This window comes from Colias eurytheme, chromosome 17, assembly GCF_061535395.1.
Source record: "Colias eurytheme isolate Ceu_HAF_F1 chromosome 17, ilColEury1 Martin Lab GWU primary, whole genome shotgun sequence".
Taxonomy (NCBI): domain Eukaryota; kingdom Metazoa; phylum Arthropoda; class Insecta; order Lepidoptera; family Pieridae; genus Colias; species Colias eurytheme.
Genome location: NC_142996.1, coordinates 5145308 through 5159780, shown reverse-complemented (window position 1 = coordinate 5159780; position 14473 = coordinate 5145308). Strand labels below are relative to the sequence as shown.

General features: G+C 34.1%; 4 protein-coding genes across 4 annotated transcripts in view; all 4 read right to left on the bottom strand.

The window, feature by feature from the left end:
* LOC149901211 (cytochrome b5 reductase 4) overlaps positions 1-2322 on the bottom strand; it is a 51403-nt gene extending 49081 nt beyond the window's left edge. The window contains exon 1 of the mRNA XM_090111354.1: positions 2185-2322. The gene's annotated coding sequence lies outside the window, so the exon portion shown is untranslated. The remainder of the gene's footprint in view (positions 1-2184) is intronic.
* Den1 (SUMO peptidase family member deneddylase 1) lies at positions 6-2325 on the bottom strand. Its single transcript, XM_090111358.1, has 3 exons — positions 2185-2325; positions 917-1413; positions 6-754 (listed from the first exon to the last, which is right to left on the bottom strand). The coding sequence occupies exons 2-3, from the start codon at positions 1347-1349 to the stop codon at positions 546-548; spliced, it is 642 nt and encodes a 213-aa protein (XP_089967484.1). The 5' UTR covers positions 1350-1413; positions 2185-2325; the 3' UTR covers positions 6-545.
* A 1881-nt stretch (positions 2326-4206) lies between these two features.
* LOC149901209 (cytochrome c) lies at positions 4207-7309 on the bottom strand. The gene is made up of 4 exons (XM_090111889.1): positions 7150-7309; positions 6485-6563; positions 5935-6043; positions 4207-4916 (listed from the first exon to the last, which is right to left on the bottom strand). Exons 2-4 carry the CDS (start codon positions 6554-6556, stop codon positions 4771-4773), a joined length of 327 nt encoding a protein of 108 aa, XP_089968015.1. The 5' UTR covers positions 6557-6563; positions 7150-7309; the 3' UTR covers positions 4207-4770.
* Positions 7310-12355: 5046 nt separating this feature from the next.
* Positions 12356-14451, bottom strand: LOC149901208 (uncharacterized). Its single transcript, XM_090111969.1, has 3 exons — positions 14433-14451; positions 12674-13891; positions 12356-12595 (listed from the first exon to the last, which is right to left on the bottom strand). Exons 1-3 carry the CDS (start codon positions 14449-14451, stop codon positions 12405-12407), a joined length of 1428 nt encoding a protein of 475 aa, XP_089968095.1. The 3' UTR covers positions 12356-12404.
* Between the last annotated feature and the right edge of the window lie 22 nt (positions 14452-14473).

Genomic DNA, 14473 nt, shown 5'->3' with positions numbered 1-14473 from the left:
CTAAAATGATAAATAATTTGTAAATACAATGTTTGAAAAAATTATATTTTAATAAGCATTTAATGAGATTTAACGAGATTAATATGCTTTTGCACTAAAATTTGAAATTGTTCTATGAATTATTATTATGTACATATATTGATTTTTGTCACAAATAAAAATACAATTATAATTATTATCTTTCCTTTATCTTAATCTGGTCCTGGAAAAACTATCCAAAACAACATATTTTAATCAAACACCGCTATCTAATCTGATGAATATTATATGAGACTTTTCTAAATTATGTAGGACTAGGTAATCAAATGACTCATTAATTTACTGGATAAAAATCATTGATAGCATAGTATATAATTTAATTTAAATGATTACTGAAACAGATCTACAAGGCATATTTAAGATATTACAAAATTTTCTATCTACAAATTGTATCAATAAAACTAAACTAAAACTATATAACAATTTCATCATTTAATCAACATTAATTTACACTAATAAAGCGAAACAATATTAACAACATTAATTATTGTAAACATGAGGCACAATTATCGAGAACCAGCGAGATTGTGTATTATAGAGAGTATTTCTTTCCTCTTTGAGCTTGGGTTAATTCTCATCATCATATCACAAGAATTAATTTCTCTATGACTTCTAGCAAATTCCGCTAATCTTTCTGTATTACAAATAACATGGATTCCACAATCATATCCATTACTTTGTTGCACGCACTCCTTGTCCACAAAATTAATTAAATCTGAAAAAAAAGCATTATTTACTCATAATTATAAATACAATTGAAATCATTAATACTAATTTTAGTTAAAATTTGTGATTTTTGCTTTCAAATGTTTCATACATATGTAAAATAAAGTATCAAAACGAAAAGTAAATATACAATAATAACATAGCATCTTACCTGCTCTTGATAGGTAAGTCATTAAATGACTTGCAAAATCCCACCCTACATTATGATTGCTTCCTGAAGAAGAGTCAAGGTGAAAAAAGCAATTCTCCACTTTAGAATAAACCAGTAAACTCCAGTGGGATCCACCAGCCGTATCCGGTGAACTGTTATCATTCAGAGCAAAGAACACAAACTTTTTCGTCTCTATATTCAGAGGTTCCAAAAAAATCTTTATTTCTTCTGTTGATACCATCTTTATACATTGAGTTACTTCTGGTGACACAAATAGTATGTCATTCGAATCACTAAACTTCACCTTCTCTAAGTATTCAAAGTAAAATGATATAATTGTATCATTTAGCCAGTGTGGTCCAGTCAAAAGTTCAACATCAGATTGGTGCAACAAAGTTTCATGAAAACTCAATACCACGTACGCCTTTGCCATTTTTACAAGAACAGTCGTCACTTAACCCTGCTTTGGTTATCAATAGAATTGCTCTTGATATCATCTGGTAAGCAACAAAATAATCGATAGTAAAAGGAAAACAAGGATATTCGGGCACTAACCACTCAAGTGCTGAACGACCGGGAGCCGGTCGATCCACATTCAGGGGCTTGTGCGTTGCGACCGGCTCCCGGTCGATCAACAGTCGTGGGTTTTGCGTTCGCTTTATAAAACGGTCTAATAACCTTCCTCTTTCTAACTTATATGACATGTTAAGGAAAGAACAGGCTAGCTATAAATCAAGATAACAACATAACCACATGATTTAAGTGGCCCACTTTTCATGACACATTGAGTAGGTAGTTTTTTGTACAAAAAAATAAACAAGGAATGTGTAAAAAAAATGTATGGGAGGGTATGATGTTTTTATTTTCTCGTAAGAAGAGTGTAACAAAGGATCAATAAATATTAAAATCTCACTGAACAGCTGTTTTAATTTTTTATTAGCAGACAAAATGTAACAAAAATTACAAGGGTACATTTGCTTTGACTTACAAGTTGTTTTTATTTATTTAAATGTTACCATGTTTTGACAAGGCATAGACTATTTTATTATCTATGAATATACATATATACTTGCAAATGTGCTAGATAAAGGAATCTGAGATAATCGACTTTAAAAAAATATTGGACCGCCAAAAACCCCAACTGCGGCGGCACCGGGAGCCGGTTCCGCACAAGACCCGATTTTTGCAAAATGGCTCCCGCACTTGAGTGGTTACACAGTATAAATTATTATACGATACTAATTTTAATAATCTTGTATACAACTTACCAGTAAACACAGGTGGGCATTAATATTGAACTTGAAATACGCTGAATTGGTTTTCACTCACGCAACATTTAAATTAATTTTCCAGTAAAATATTCTAAGAATAATTGTATATCACTCTTTCACGTTACACATGCGAGGTTCATGGATCATGTTCATGATATATAGTCTTTATTCATTCATATAATTCATTACGAAAGCAAAAATAAACTGCAAATCTTATTTTGCAGCAATAATCACTGTCATTTATAATGTTAAATGACACTTGCTTCATGTCTGCTTGACAGTGACGTTAGAATTCACAACTGTCAGATGTCATGCTCACATTTTTTTTTATTTTCAAATCAGAGCATAGACAAAAAAAAATTAATTTTGTAGGAAAATTACACGAAAAATCACGAAAAATAATAATACTCCATATTAAAAAAATGCCATGTAAAAAGTTCCACAGCAAAATTATGAATGTCTTACGTATAATGAATAAATAATTACATCCCTAATCAATACATGCATAGATAACGGTAATTTACATATGTATTTTCTTTTCACATAAATATTTTCCCAAAATGAAGAAATTAATTATTACCGTCGAGACTCGAGACTTCTTTCGTGGCGAGCAATAGGGGCTGCCAAAGTTCTCGCCACGAGCACTTTAATCGTAGATTTAATAATCTTATATCATTATAATTATGTAAAAGACTTTAATTCACAATTCAAGGTTTTACGAAAAAATCGTGATTAATTTCTAAGTCTATTTGCATATTTGTGGCCTAATGCATCAAGAACCATTTATTATAATAAATAAATTAGTTAAATGCACGTTAAATGCATTTAACTTTAAATAATTGTCTTACTTTTTACTCGGTCTCTATAAACGGCGCACATTGCCTAAATCATGTTTTGTACATTTCAATTTTCAATCAATATTTTCGCAAGTTGGTATCGATTGTGCCTTGTGCACATGCGCTAATCAATTTTAGTTCTTAATTTAAATTCTAGTTCATAATTTTTCCAAACGATTCACTTTGCATCGTCCTTTCGTCATTATTTTCTACCGTGTATTATTTTGTAAACTTCTATATGACCCTTCATTCAACACTATAACGGTAATGTTTACCGTGAAACTATCCAGTATCCTAGCACTGTGCACTGTATAGTGCACAAGTGCATGACCAATGACATGCCAATGACCAATTGACCAATCGATGGTTATTGGTTGCATTGCATTGATGGGTCAAATCGAGCAGGTACGTGTTCATACGTCGCGTCGGTCGAAATTTTTAAAGTTCCTTACTGAGCAACCGAGTTATTAGCAACACTATTAACTACTGCTACTTATATATTTTATGAACACGTGTGAACAATGCAGAGATATTAAATATTTCTCAATATAAATTTCATCAAACCTTTTCGTTTGCACTTAACTAAGTCACAGAATAGCTAGCTACTTGGCCTTTTTTTATAGTGGGGAAATCTTCCAAAGATACCCACCAAACATACCCACGGCCGCCGGGGAAGGAGCCGTGGGTTATGTGATATGTCGGATTCTTACCGACTAAAACCCCACTGTGTTCCATCGAGCCGCTTTAATGATGGGGCCGCGGGTATTGGTTGGAAATCTTCCGCGACTAGCTACTTATGCCTAGTCTTTCTTATCGAACATGATATATTATATTCTTCGTTCCACATATAAATTGATTTTAGAATGTATTATTGCGAACTGACAAGCACTTGAAATTTATTTACTTGGAAACTACTTATTTGAAATACGATCACATGTTATTCCTCATTACACAGATTAGGGTTGGCTTACACACCTTATCAGCCTGTATAATTGTTTCTACGTAAGCATAATCGTATCGCGTTTTAATCCATTATGTATGCCACTCATATTATTTCCAGGAATGGTTATGTCATAATCGGAACCTTTTCATAGAATTTGCCCTATTAAATATAGAGATAACTATTAACTTAAATACCTATTTAAACATAAAAAAAAGGATTTGAAAAAATAAATAAAAAAAGAACTTAGTAATTGTTTATTAATTATCATAAATTTAATTAAACTAATAGTCGGTAACAAACCATGGAATCTATTAAATAGATCCATTTTAGGTACAAATAAAATGCTATGAATGATATCTATTAATAATTTAATAACATCAAAAACATTCACAACATAGTTACCATACACAATTATTGTTGTCAAACAATAGTTTACCCACATTTGCTGTACTCGCACACATTTGTCACAGTGTAATATTAGGTATAGCAAATTTTATCTAGTGACATAGGTCAAAAACAGCTGCATTTACTTCAATAGTAAACAATTTAATTGTTACATACTGTCAACGAGATTCTATGGTGGGCCATCGGAAAAAAGATAGGTCTGGACCACCAGACCAATCCATTGCTATACCTATAATCACAGCGACAAAACTTTAATTATACTATTGTGTCACATGAAGTATGATTGTACAATAAATACATAATTACACAATAAGGATACTGATTTAGCTAAGAAATTAGAAGGGCGCCAATAGCAACGGAACATTCTATTTCTATGATTTTTTCCTAGGTTCATATAAGTTACTTAGTGGCTTCCTTGAGGTATGCAATGAGGTCCGCGCGTTCGTTGGCCTTCTTTAAACCGGCGAACACCATCTTAGTTCCAGGGATATACTTCTTAGGGTTCTCCAAGTAGACAAACAGGGTGTCCTCACCCCAGGTGATGCCTGCAAAATGCAACCATTATTATTAATAAATTACTTCATTGAATTTAATGATAATTTAAGATAACAATGCTAAAGTCAAGGGCAAAAATCATATCTCCTTTCATAACCTAGATATGATAAGGGTTTACAGAATATGTTACATAAGTGTGTAATCACATCAATCTTTCAAAGAAGCTATTGTAATTGATATGGAGAACATTTTCAAATTTCAATGTTGATAATAACTACAGTATGTAATGAACTATGATGTATAATATGGATTGGAAATTTTCCATTCTTTTTCCTTAACGATTTTATTCTTAAGTTTCAAGGACAATCCTGAGAAATTTACAAAGCTAATACTTTACATTTTAAAAATACTAACAAGCCTGTAGAACTTAGAACAACGCCTTCCATTTTTTATTAGATATGATATGTTCTTTTCATAATATGTTTTAGTGACTGGCAAATATAAAATCAGCATATTTTGATTGATTATAATTTGATGTGTATGATGTAACCATCAGAGGAATGTTGATAAAAGATGGAAACTAAGATATCAAGTAAAAAAAATAATCTTCTATATATATAAAACTCAAAGGTGACTGATATAGTGATCTATCAACGCACAGCCCAAACCACTGGACGTATCGGGCTGAAATTTGGCATGCAGGTAGATGTTAGGACGTAGGCATCCGCTAAGAAAGGATTTCCCGAAATTCTTGCGGGAACGGGGAAAAACGGGGATGCACGTACAAAGTCGTGGGCCGAAGCTAGTATTTTAATATTATTCCTCCTAGTATCTATTCATAATGGGAACATCTTATTTTCTTTTATAATATATAAATTGAAAAAATAACTTAGAAAGTGCATTTATGAAAGTACTAAAAATTTCTTGATCATTGCAAGTGAAATGTAGAGCACTACCACAAATGCTGAGTCACGCATGAAATTAACAAAATGAAAAAAATGTAAAATAAAAAGTGAAACTATCTCAATGAAAAAATAGAAGGAAATAAATAAGGTTATGTTAAATTACCTTTGGACTTGTTGGCATCTGAGTATGAGAATCCAGGAGCTTGGCCAGTTTTGCGTCCCCAGAAACCGTTTAGGTTGGGGCCTACTTTGTGTTTGCCGCCAGCTTCAACCTGTGGAAAAGTAAAATTTACCAATTAATTAAAATAAAAGATGTGTGGCACTCGGGGACTGCCGCGGTAAAGCTATAGCATAGCATGCCTTCAAGCCACACCTCCGAGCCCGTCGGAGTGGGGAGCGTGAGGATTTTTCGTTACGGAATTTATCGATTCGGTCCCCGCGCTCAAGGCTTGCGATAGAAGCTATGCAATAGCTTAAAAAAAATGACATACATGGAAGATTTTATATGTCACAGCCATGAATACTAATTTATCCTCATAGGATGCATAGGTATGATGTAATAATTTATGCTATAGTGTAAAATGTTTACTATGGTTAGAAATGTTTTTCTTAGTGTAAGTAATTACTCTTTCTTATTTAAAACAAATAGTTAAAACAATCATATAACACCCTCGAACAAAATCATAAAATAAAATTATAATAATTAAACTTACAGTGTGGCACTGTGCACATCTTTGTACAAAGATTTTCTTTCCATTTTCAGCATTACCAGCAGGTACACCCATTGTTCTGCTGTAAAAAATATACGAAATATATAACAGGAAAAGTGTTAAAAAAATATCTGTCAGAAAATCTATCTTCTATTAACACCAATATAGACTTATCAAGACGATAACTCATTTAATCCCAAGATCCTGTATTATATTGTGCACTTGAATCACTATTTCAAGACTACATTACATAACACAAAGGTCAATGACGAAAGCGAGCAATGTTAGATATGTGCCATTGAGACCATGAAACCGTATTAGAAGTTAAGCTAATTTTAAATTATACCAAGTTTCCATTCAAAGTAGGTCAGGATAACGTGGAAATCAATGTCAGTGGGAAAACTAGACTTGGCTTTGTCACGAGCACATTACGTAAGCATGTGCAATAACCTTACAATAGAAATATCATTTAATAATGGGTAACTATTCACGAATATAACAGAAAAACACAATAAAATGAGCGTGTTGTTAATTTCTGACAACCAAGTAATTTTCAAAACGCTATGAGGTTATATTATAGTCATAGAGGAAATAATATTTAATAAACTACGAAAACGGTGTAATTCTAAAATTGCTTTTGTTAATAATTATAAAATTAAAATGCTTACTTTTTGTGTTTTTGTTATACACGAAGAATGAATAATAAGCTGCAAATTTTCTGTTGAGCTTTGTATAAACTACAACCAGTGACAACCGTCCCGATCTAACGCTAAAATCACACGACACGACGTACTACAAACGACCTACGCACGACTGTGAAATGTGGAACGCGAAGGGCGCGAGCCGCGCACAGAAATCGTAGATTACTGAGTTGCCAGCCAACAAAAACTTGATAAAGAATTTATTTTTCTTGCATTTTATTAATTTCCTATTGATTTCTTATCGACGTTGAGAAAATCATGATATAATCATAGAAGTTAAAAATTTATTATATTCAAATACAACTAGAATTAAAAAATTCTTACTTTTGTTGACAAAGTAACTATAAAAATCAATTTTCCTAGGAAAATATCTGATTTATTATGTACTTTATAGTAATTTTTATTTTTGTTTGCTAGTGCACATGCGTACATATATCTATAAATGTTTTTTGCGTTTACCCGTTATAATAATGGAGCCAATTTGGAAGTATTCGGTTTTTCAACTCTTCCCTCCGTGCGTTGCTTCCCTCATTCGCGATTCGCTACCATAGATTATACACTACATAATAGTTAATACCTAAGACTAATACGGGAATTCGAGACCCGTAAAATAAAAGTTGGGCTATTTTTATTTTAAAATATTATATGCATGGACCGGCATGGACGTATAAAAAAAGCGTCATTGACCTTTGGTCACGCGTCATGCGTCAGTGCTCAATAATAAAATTATTGTTAATTACTATAAGATTACTAACTTCACATTTGTAACGATTGTATTTAATTATATTGCGTACCTAATACAATGAACTAATTAAAGAGTAACCTATGTATAAACAGTTTAATTCATCTAGGATTTTAAAAGTTGATCACTTTATTTGTGTCATGGAGGGTAGGTAGACTAATAATTATTCAGTTAGCTTTACTAAGCTATCTATTACCTAGAAATTATTTGAAAAAATGTTAAATAAGTATTTATAGTATTTTAAATAAATTGAAACAGCATGAGTAGGTATCCGTTACTATTTGTTTAATTTGATAATTATTTTTCAAAATTTCTACCTAGTCGTAACTGTAAGAGTCGGCACAAACAGGCCACTAGTGGCCAGCGACAGCTACTTGACACATTCTTTTACGTTTATGTTTCGTCGCAGACACTTACGAGTGGTTGCCACCAGCTAACGTGTGCGGTGCGTCGATACAAAATATATGAAAAACTAGCTTTTCGCCCAGCGCTTAGTCAAAAAAAAAACCGCATAGTTCCCGTTCCCGTGGGATTTCCGGGATAAAACCTATCCTGTGTCCCTTCTCAGGTCTAAAGCTATCTCTGTATCAAATTTGAAGTAAATCCATGCAGTACTTTTTGAGATTAGACCGGACATACATACAGACAAACAGACAAAAATTATAAAAACTATATTTTTGGCTTCGGTACCTAGTGTGGATCACGCCCCAATTCTTTTAAAAAAATGTTCAATGTACCTACAATTTTGACTTTCCTACGATTTTATTATAATATACTAGCGGTCCGCCCCGGCTTCGCCCGTGGTACACATTTCGCAATAAAAGATAGCCTATGTTCTTTCTCAGGCTCTAAAGATTATCTGTGCCAAATTTCATCAAAATCGGTCCAGTAGTTTATGCGTGAAAACCATACATACATACATACAAACCTTTCCTCTTTATAATATTATTATAATTAGTATATTAGTATAGAAGTATAGATAGTTTTTTTTTTTTTTTTTTTGTGTGGTGTCTCTCAATGTTAGCCAGAAGGGCTTCTACATTTTAACGCGGACGCGGGGGTGAACTGAAGGTTCACCCTGGTAGCGACATGCACAAGGGCGTCCCCCCTTGACGGGGACCACGAACCTCGGCTTGAGCTGTCGCTTGAGTGGAGGAGGCCAGAAGGGCCCTAATCGGACGGGCGCTCACCCGGGTGGGCGCGGGAACGCGGAACAAGGGACCTCGTCTTCGCCGGCGAAGACGGTGTACGCTTTCTGCTGTGGTGTGTGCGGTGTCGCGGTTGGTTCGACGTTGGGCTTCGATCGCCGCGTCTAGCCGTGCGTTAGCTTTGGTAATGTCGTCGTCGGAGTCGTCCAAGACGTGTCTCGGCCGCCTGCGACGACGAGTACGGGATCGGGATTCGCGACGTATGCGATGGCCTTTGTCACCAATGGGTTGGGGTGGTTTTTAGCCTTGTCGAAGTAGCGCTTAGACGCTTGCTTCATCCATTGGGCTATGGTGGGGAGTTCTAGGTCCCTATGTAGGTCCACGTTACGCACGAACCAGGGCGCTCCAGTCGCCGTTCTCATGAACCGCGACTGAATCGTCTGGAGCTTGTGTATGGAGCTGGGGGCGCAATGCGCGAAAACTACACTACTATAAGTGAGGATTGGACGGACCACCGTTTTGTAAAGTGTCACCTTATTTCTAAGGGACATTTTACTGCGACTGTTAATAAGGTAATAGAGCCGGCTAAGAACATAGCTGGCTTTCTTACGGACTGCCTTAATGTGGTCTTTAAATGACATGTGCGCGTCTAGAGTGACGCCTAAGAATTTGGTGTGCTTTTGCCACGGGATGACTTGGCCATAGAGTTTGACACTATCTATGGCCTCGGGGCCGCCGCGCCTGAAGAGCACGGCGGCGCTCTTGTCGGGGTTCACAGTGATACCCCATTTGCGAAACCATTTGCCTAATGCATCGGTCGCGGATTGTAGGAGTGGAGCTATTCTTTTGCGGTGTGGACTCGACACGTAGAGTGCCGTGTCGTCCGCGAAGAGGGATAGTTGCACTTTATCGTGCTTTGGGATGTCGCTAGTGTATAGCGCGAATAGGAGGGGGTATAGATAGTATAGGTGTATATTGTATACAGGGTGACTGGTTAAGACGTCAGACGCATTTTGACAGGAGCTTCTTCTCATGAAACTGAACAAATTTTGTTCTACAACTTTGCTGAATTCGTAGAAAAAAATTTGGACTTTGTATGGAAATCGGTCAGCTGATTTGCGAAGTTTCCTTACAAAGTCCAATTTTTTTTACGAATTCAGAAAAGTTGTAGAACAAAAGTTGTTCAGTTTTATGAGTAGAAGCTCCTGTCTAAATTCGTCTGACGTCTTACCTTTCGCTGATTCGCTGGCAAACGGTGGCTGTGGTCGGTTGCCTGTGAGCCTTTACGCCGATCTACAGTTGCTACCCTCATAATACATATTATAATATCCCATAAAGGGACATTTTTAATACTTTTGTTTTCTCATTTTTACACTCTATAAAGCTATAATTCTTAATTTTATTCCCCCGCTTCGGGGAACGTCCCGTTCCAAAACCGTTGAGTAAATTGTTATCCTAATATGTTTACTCCTAGCTGACGTTTATCATTGGCAGTTATATATAAAAGCATATGCCAGGAACGTTAACAGTAGGTACATTTTTAATTTGTTGTTAGAATTTCTACCTAGAAACTGGCAAATGACGTATGATGATAGTATTCGTCGTTTGCAGGGGTTTAATTAAATAAATGGAATTATAATTTCTTCAAGATTCTATCATTTAATAATTATTTTTTGAACTTAATTCATTACTCTATTGCTGAAGTGGACCTTCCTGCCTATTTTCAGACGCGACCAACGCGACCTTATGGCAAAAGTTTGCAATGATCACATTGATTAAAAAATCTTTACTCTGTAAAATCCTTACATTATAAAAATGTCATTCCCAAGCATTGTATTTGAAGTATTATTAATTTATTGTATTTAAAACCACACGTGCGCGGCCTTTTTGGCAGTCAATGAATGAGCTGAATATCTATGACTTTGCTCATTGACACCGAAAGTTCTTACCAAGCGAGTATATTTTTACAGAATGTTGATAAGATAATGTAAATACTGATTGTTGTAAACGTTGTGTAGGTATATAATTACAATTTAAATTATTATCAGTATCATTATGATAATTAAAATTTTATTAAAAAGCAAGAAATAGAAGTCGAACTTTCAGAGTTTTATTTATGACTAGCTTTTAGCTTGCACCGCACAGATTCAAGTCTTACCTAATATGTGAAAAATTACAATTTTTTATTTATGGTAGAGATACGGATGATCTATGATGAACAAGTGTAATTTTGGTAGGCACAATGTTTGAATTTAAATGCGTTATTATTGACACTTCTATTTCTACAGTTAGAAAACCTAGATGTTTTCTACTCGGTCCGGTTCAGTGCCAAGCATTGTTACATATCACGAGACAACTAGACGTATGTGTGTACAAGCTATTTAAAGACGGTGAAGTAAATTATTTATTTTTCTTAAACTATTCTCACCTTCTTGCCAAAACTATTCTAGTTTACTTCTTACTTACGATTAAATACTGTTAGAAAAACACAATATCTCCACAATTGTTAAATTCCCTTTTATTTTAAATGATTTTCCATAGTCGTTCAAAAATCGTTTATTCATGGCGACTTGCATTCTTAAACACAATGGTATCACAAATCTTAACAGCGTACGTACACAACACCGGCGCAGGCGCAACTGAACTCCGAAGTTTATACTAATGATTAACGAATAGAATTTTTAAAGAAGACTTTGGTCTGGTTGCGCTTTGCTATAAAAATGCATAAATTTCAAAGTGTTATTTTATATGACTATACCTAGTACTACTTGTGAAGGAGTTTTCTTTTGTCATCCAAATGCATTTATGCGCTCTAAAATTGAGTAGTACTAGATAAGTATTTAATTAAATATGATTACAAGAAATAATATATCCTTATAAGTACTTATAATTTCTCCTCCTTTACACTTTTACTTACTTCACAGTGATTGTTTTTCGATCCATTTATAGAGATTCATTTTTGTACTAGTCATCCGCAGACCGCACCGTGACGTGCCGTGACTAGGATAAAACTTTCATAATATGTATAACGAGGTAGCAAAACAAGAAATAAAATATGCCTCCTTATATCCAAATAAAAAATGTCTTAGTACCTATCATAAAAAATATGCGTGTGTGTTATTTATAAAGGAAAAGCAAACGGCATCCTTGGAAGAACAGATTGCTGAAAATCTTTAAGAAAATCAATTAGTGCGGAAATACTAGATTCCCATATTATTATAATTCATAATAAATATATCCCCATCAGGAACGAAATTAAAAAAACCATACATAGTATCAAAATAATAGGTTGTATTATAAGGACCAATTTTATAATTACTTTTATACAGATCTTAAATAGTGTTTTTGTAAAACGATGATATTAATAGCATAATTATAATATTTAGTGCATAAATTTGTACAGAGTAAGCACCGTTGCATAAATCGGAGTGGCAAATTGTACAAGATTTGTATCGAATGCCGTATTCAGCTAAGTTGTTGTTCAAGCAGGCGTCACCGCAGTCCCGAATAATGAAAGATATACCTGCAAATAAACACTTTGTCAATAGGAATTAGGAAATTAATGTTTTCTACATTTGAAGGTTCCTAATTATTTATTTACCTCTATGTCGGTAGAGTTTCGTTAAACACGCGTTATGGTCCTGTCGGCAGTACTTTGTTGGTGTTCTTCTATCCGGAGACCAGCACGAGGGGCTAACTGTGCTACTACAAGCATAACAAACTCGGGGGTGATCGATAAGCATCAAATTCGACCTGACCATGTCTGAAATACCAAAACCTTTAGTTGGATCACTTGTGATATTTCTTAACTCCTCAGATGAAAAATTGCGATTTAAATTGCTGAATAAATCAATGTCCACATCATCAATGTCTTGCTTTAATGCATTGTTTTTGTACTCACTTGCTATATCGTTAGAAACTGTTGTTGTTTCACGAGCGGCATTCAATGGAGATATTTCCTTGTTCACGTTGCCCAATGGTGGGTTGGAGTTGTAATTATAATTTAAATTATTTAGATTACCCGGATTATTTAAGTTATTTATATTATTTGCATGATTTGGATTATTTAGATTATTTATATTATTTTGATTATTAAGATTATTAGCTTTCGTAACCTTACGACTTAAATCCGCATTCGTATTCGCAATAGGTGATTGCATATTCGATCGTGGTGGTGGGTTTTCAAACGGATTGTAGTAGTTTCGCGGAATTTGTGCCTGGTTTGAATCGTAAGGATAAACTCTTCGAGTGATATTTTTATTAGTAGTTATCGTACTATTATTGTCATCATTATCATCATTGTCATCATCTGTATATCTGAACATGCTTGCAGCTTCATTTTTAATCAACAAAGATTCAAATTCAAACTCTTTGTGAGTTTTGTCCACTACGTAATCGTTTGAATGTGAATCTGTATTATTGTTAACAGTTTTTACGAGTTCATCCTCATCAAGTCGCAAGGGATGGTCTTCAAAGTCTTTCAACATTTCAGCTAAAACTTTCATTTCTACATCTGCAATATCCATATCCTTGCCAGTTTTTTCATCAATTGATTGATCTTTATGGGACTCATTGTATGGCGGGCCCGTTTGAGTAATATTTTTCGTATTTTCTTCTATTTCTCCACATTTGACGAGCCTTTGTGCTTCTTCATTAAAACGACCCTTTAACGTATGGACAGTTTGTTTAGATCCTTGATTATGATTTTGAATTTCCTCGTCATTGTACATTGTTGAATATGTTTCGCTTTTAATGTGTTGTGGATGACCTATAATCGATATAAATTGTATTATATAAATATTTACAAATTCATATTTGTCTTCTTAAAAGAACTTGTACTTACAAAATAAAAATAAAATCACAAACACTGTAAATCTTTTCTTAGACATTTTTAAAGCTTTTGTACTCAGGTGACTCGAGTCAAGTTGGAGTTGTGAGTGTGATAAATGATTAATTTTATAAAAAGGAAAGTATGTTTATCTGCAAAATGCTGTAAATCGATATCGCTGTATTGTGATTTGGCATACTGGAATGGTATTTCAAAAAAACAATAGCCGTCGCGCATAAGAGGACATAATGTTCTGATTTAATATTTTTATTGCAGTAGGTAGAAACTTGAAATTGGTCCGTGTTATTATACTAATACCTACATATTGTATTACCGACATAATATATCTAATATTAATTTTTTGTTATTGAGACTAGAACACTTTCGTGACTTTCTCTTCTTTCTTTCTTCTTCTTTCAAAGGGTGTACAATTGAACATCTCTACTGTCTATCTCATTTCGAAGATTTTTGTGAAACAAATGTCATACTTCTAGCTGTTTAAATTGTTATTTATTTTTAGATAGCTCTTTACTATAATGATGCTTTGTCATTTTGATTGCAAATTCGGCCGTA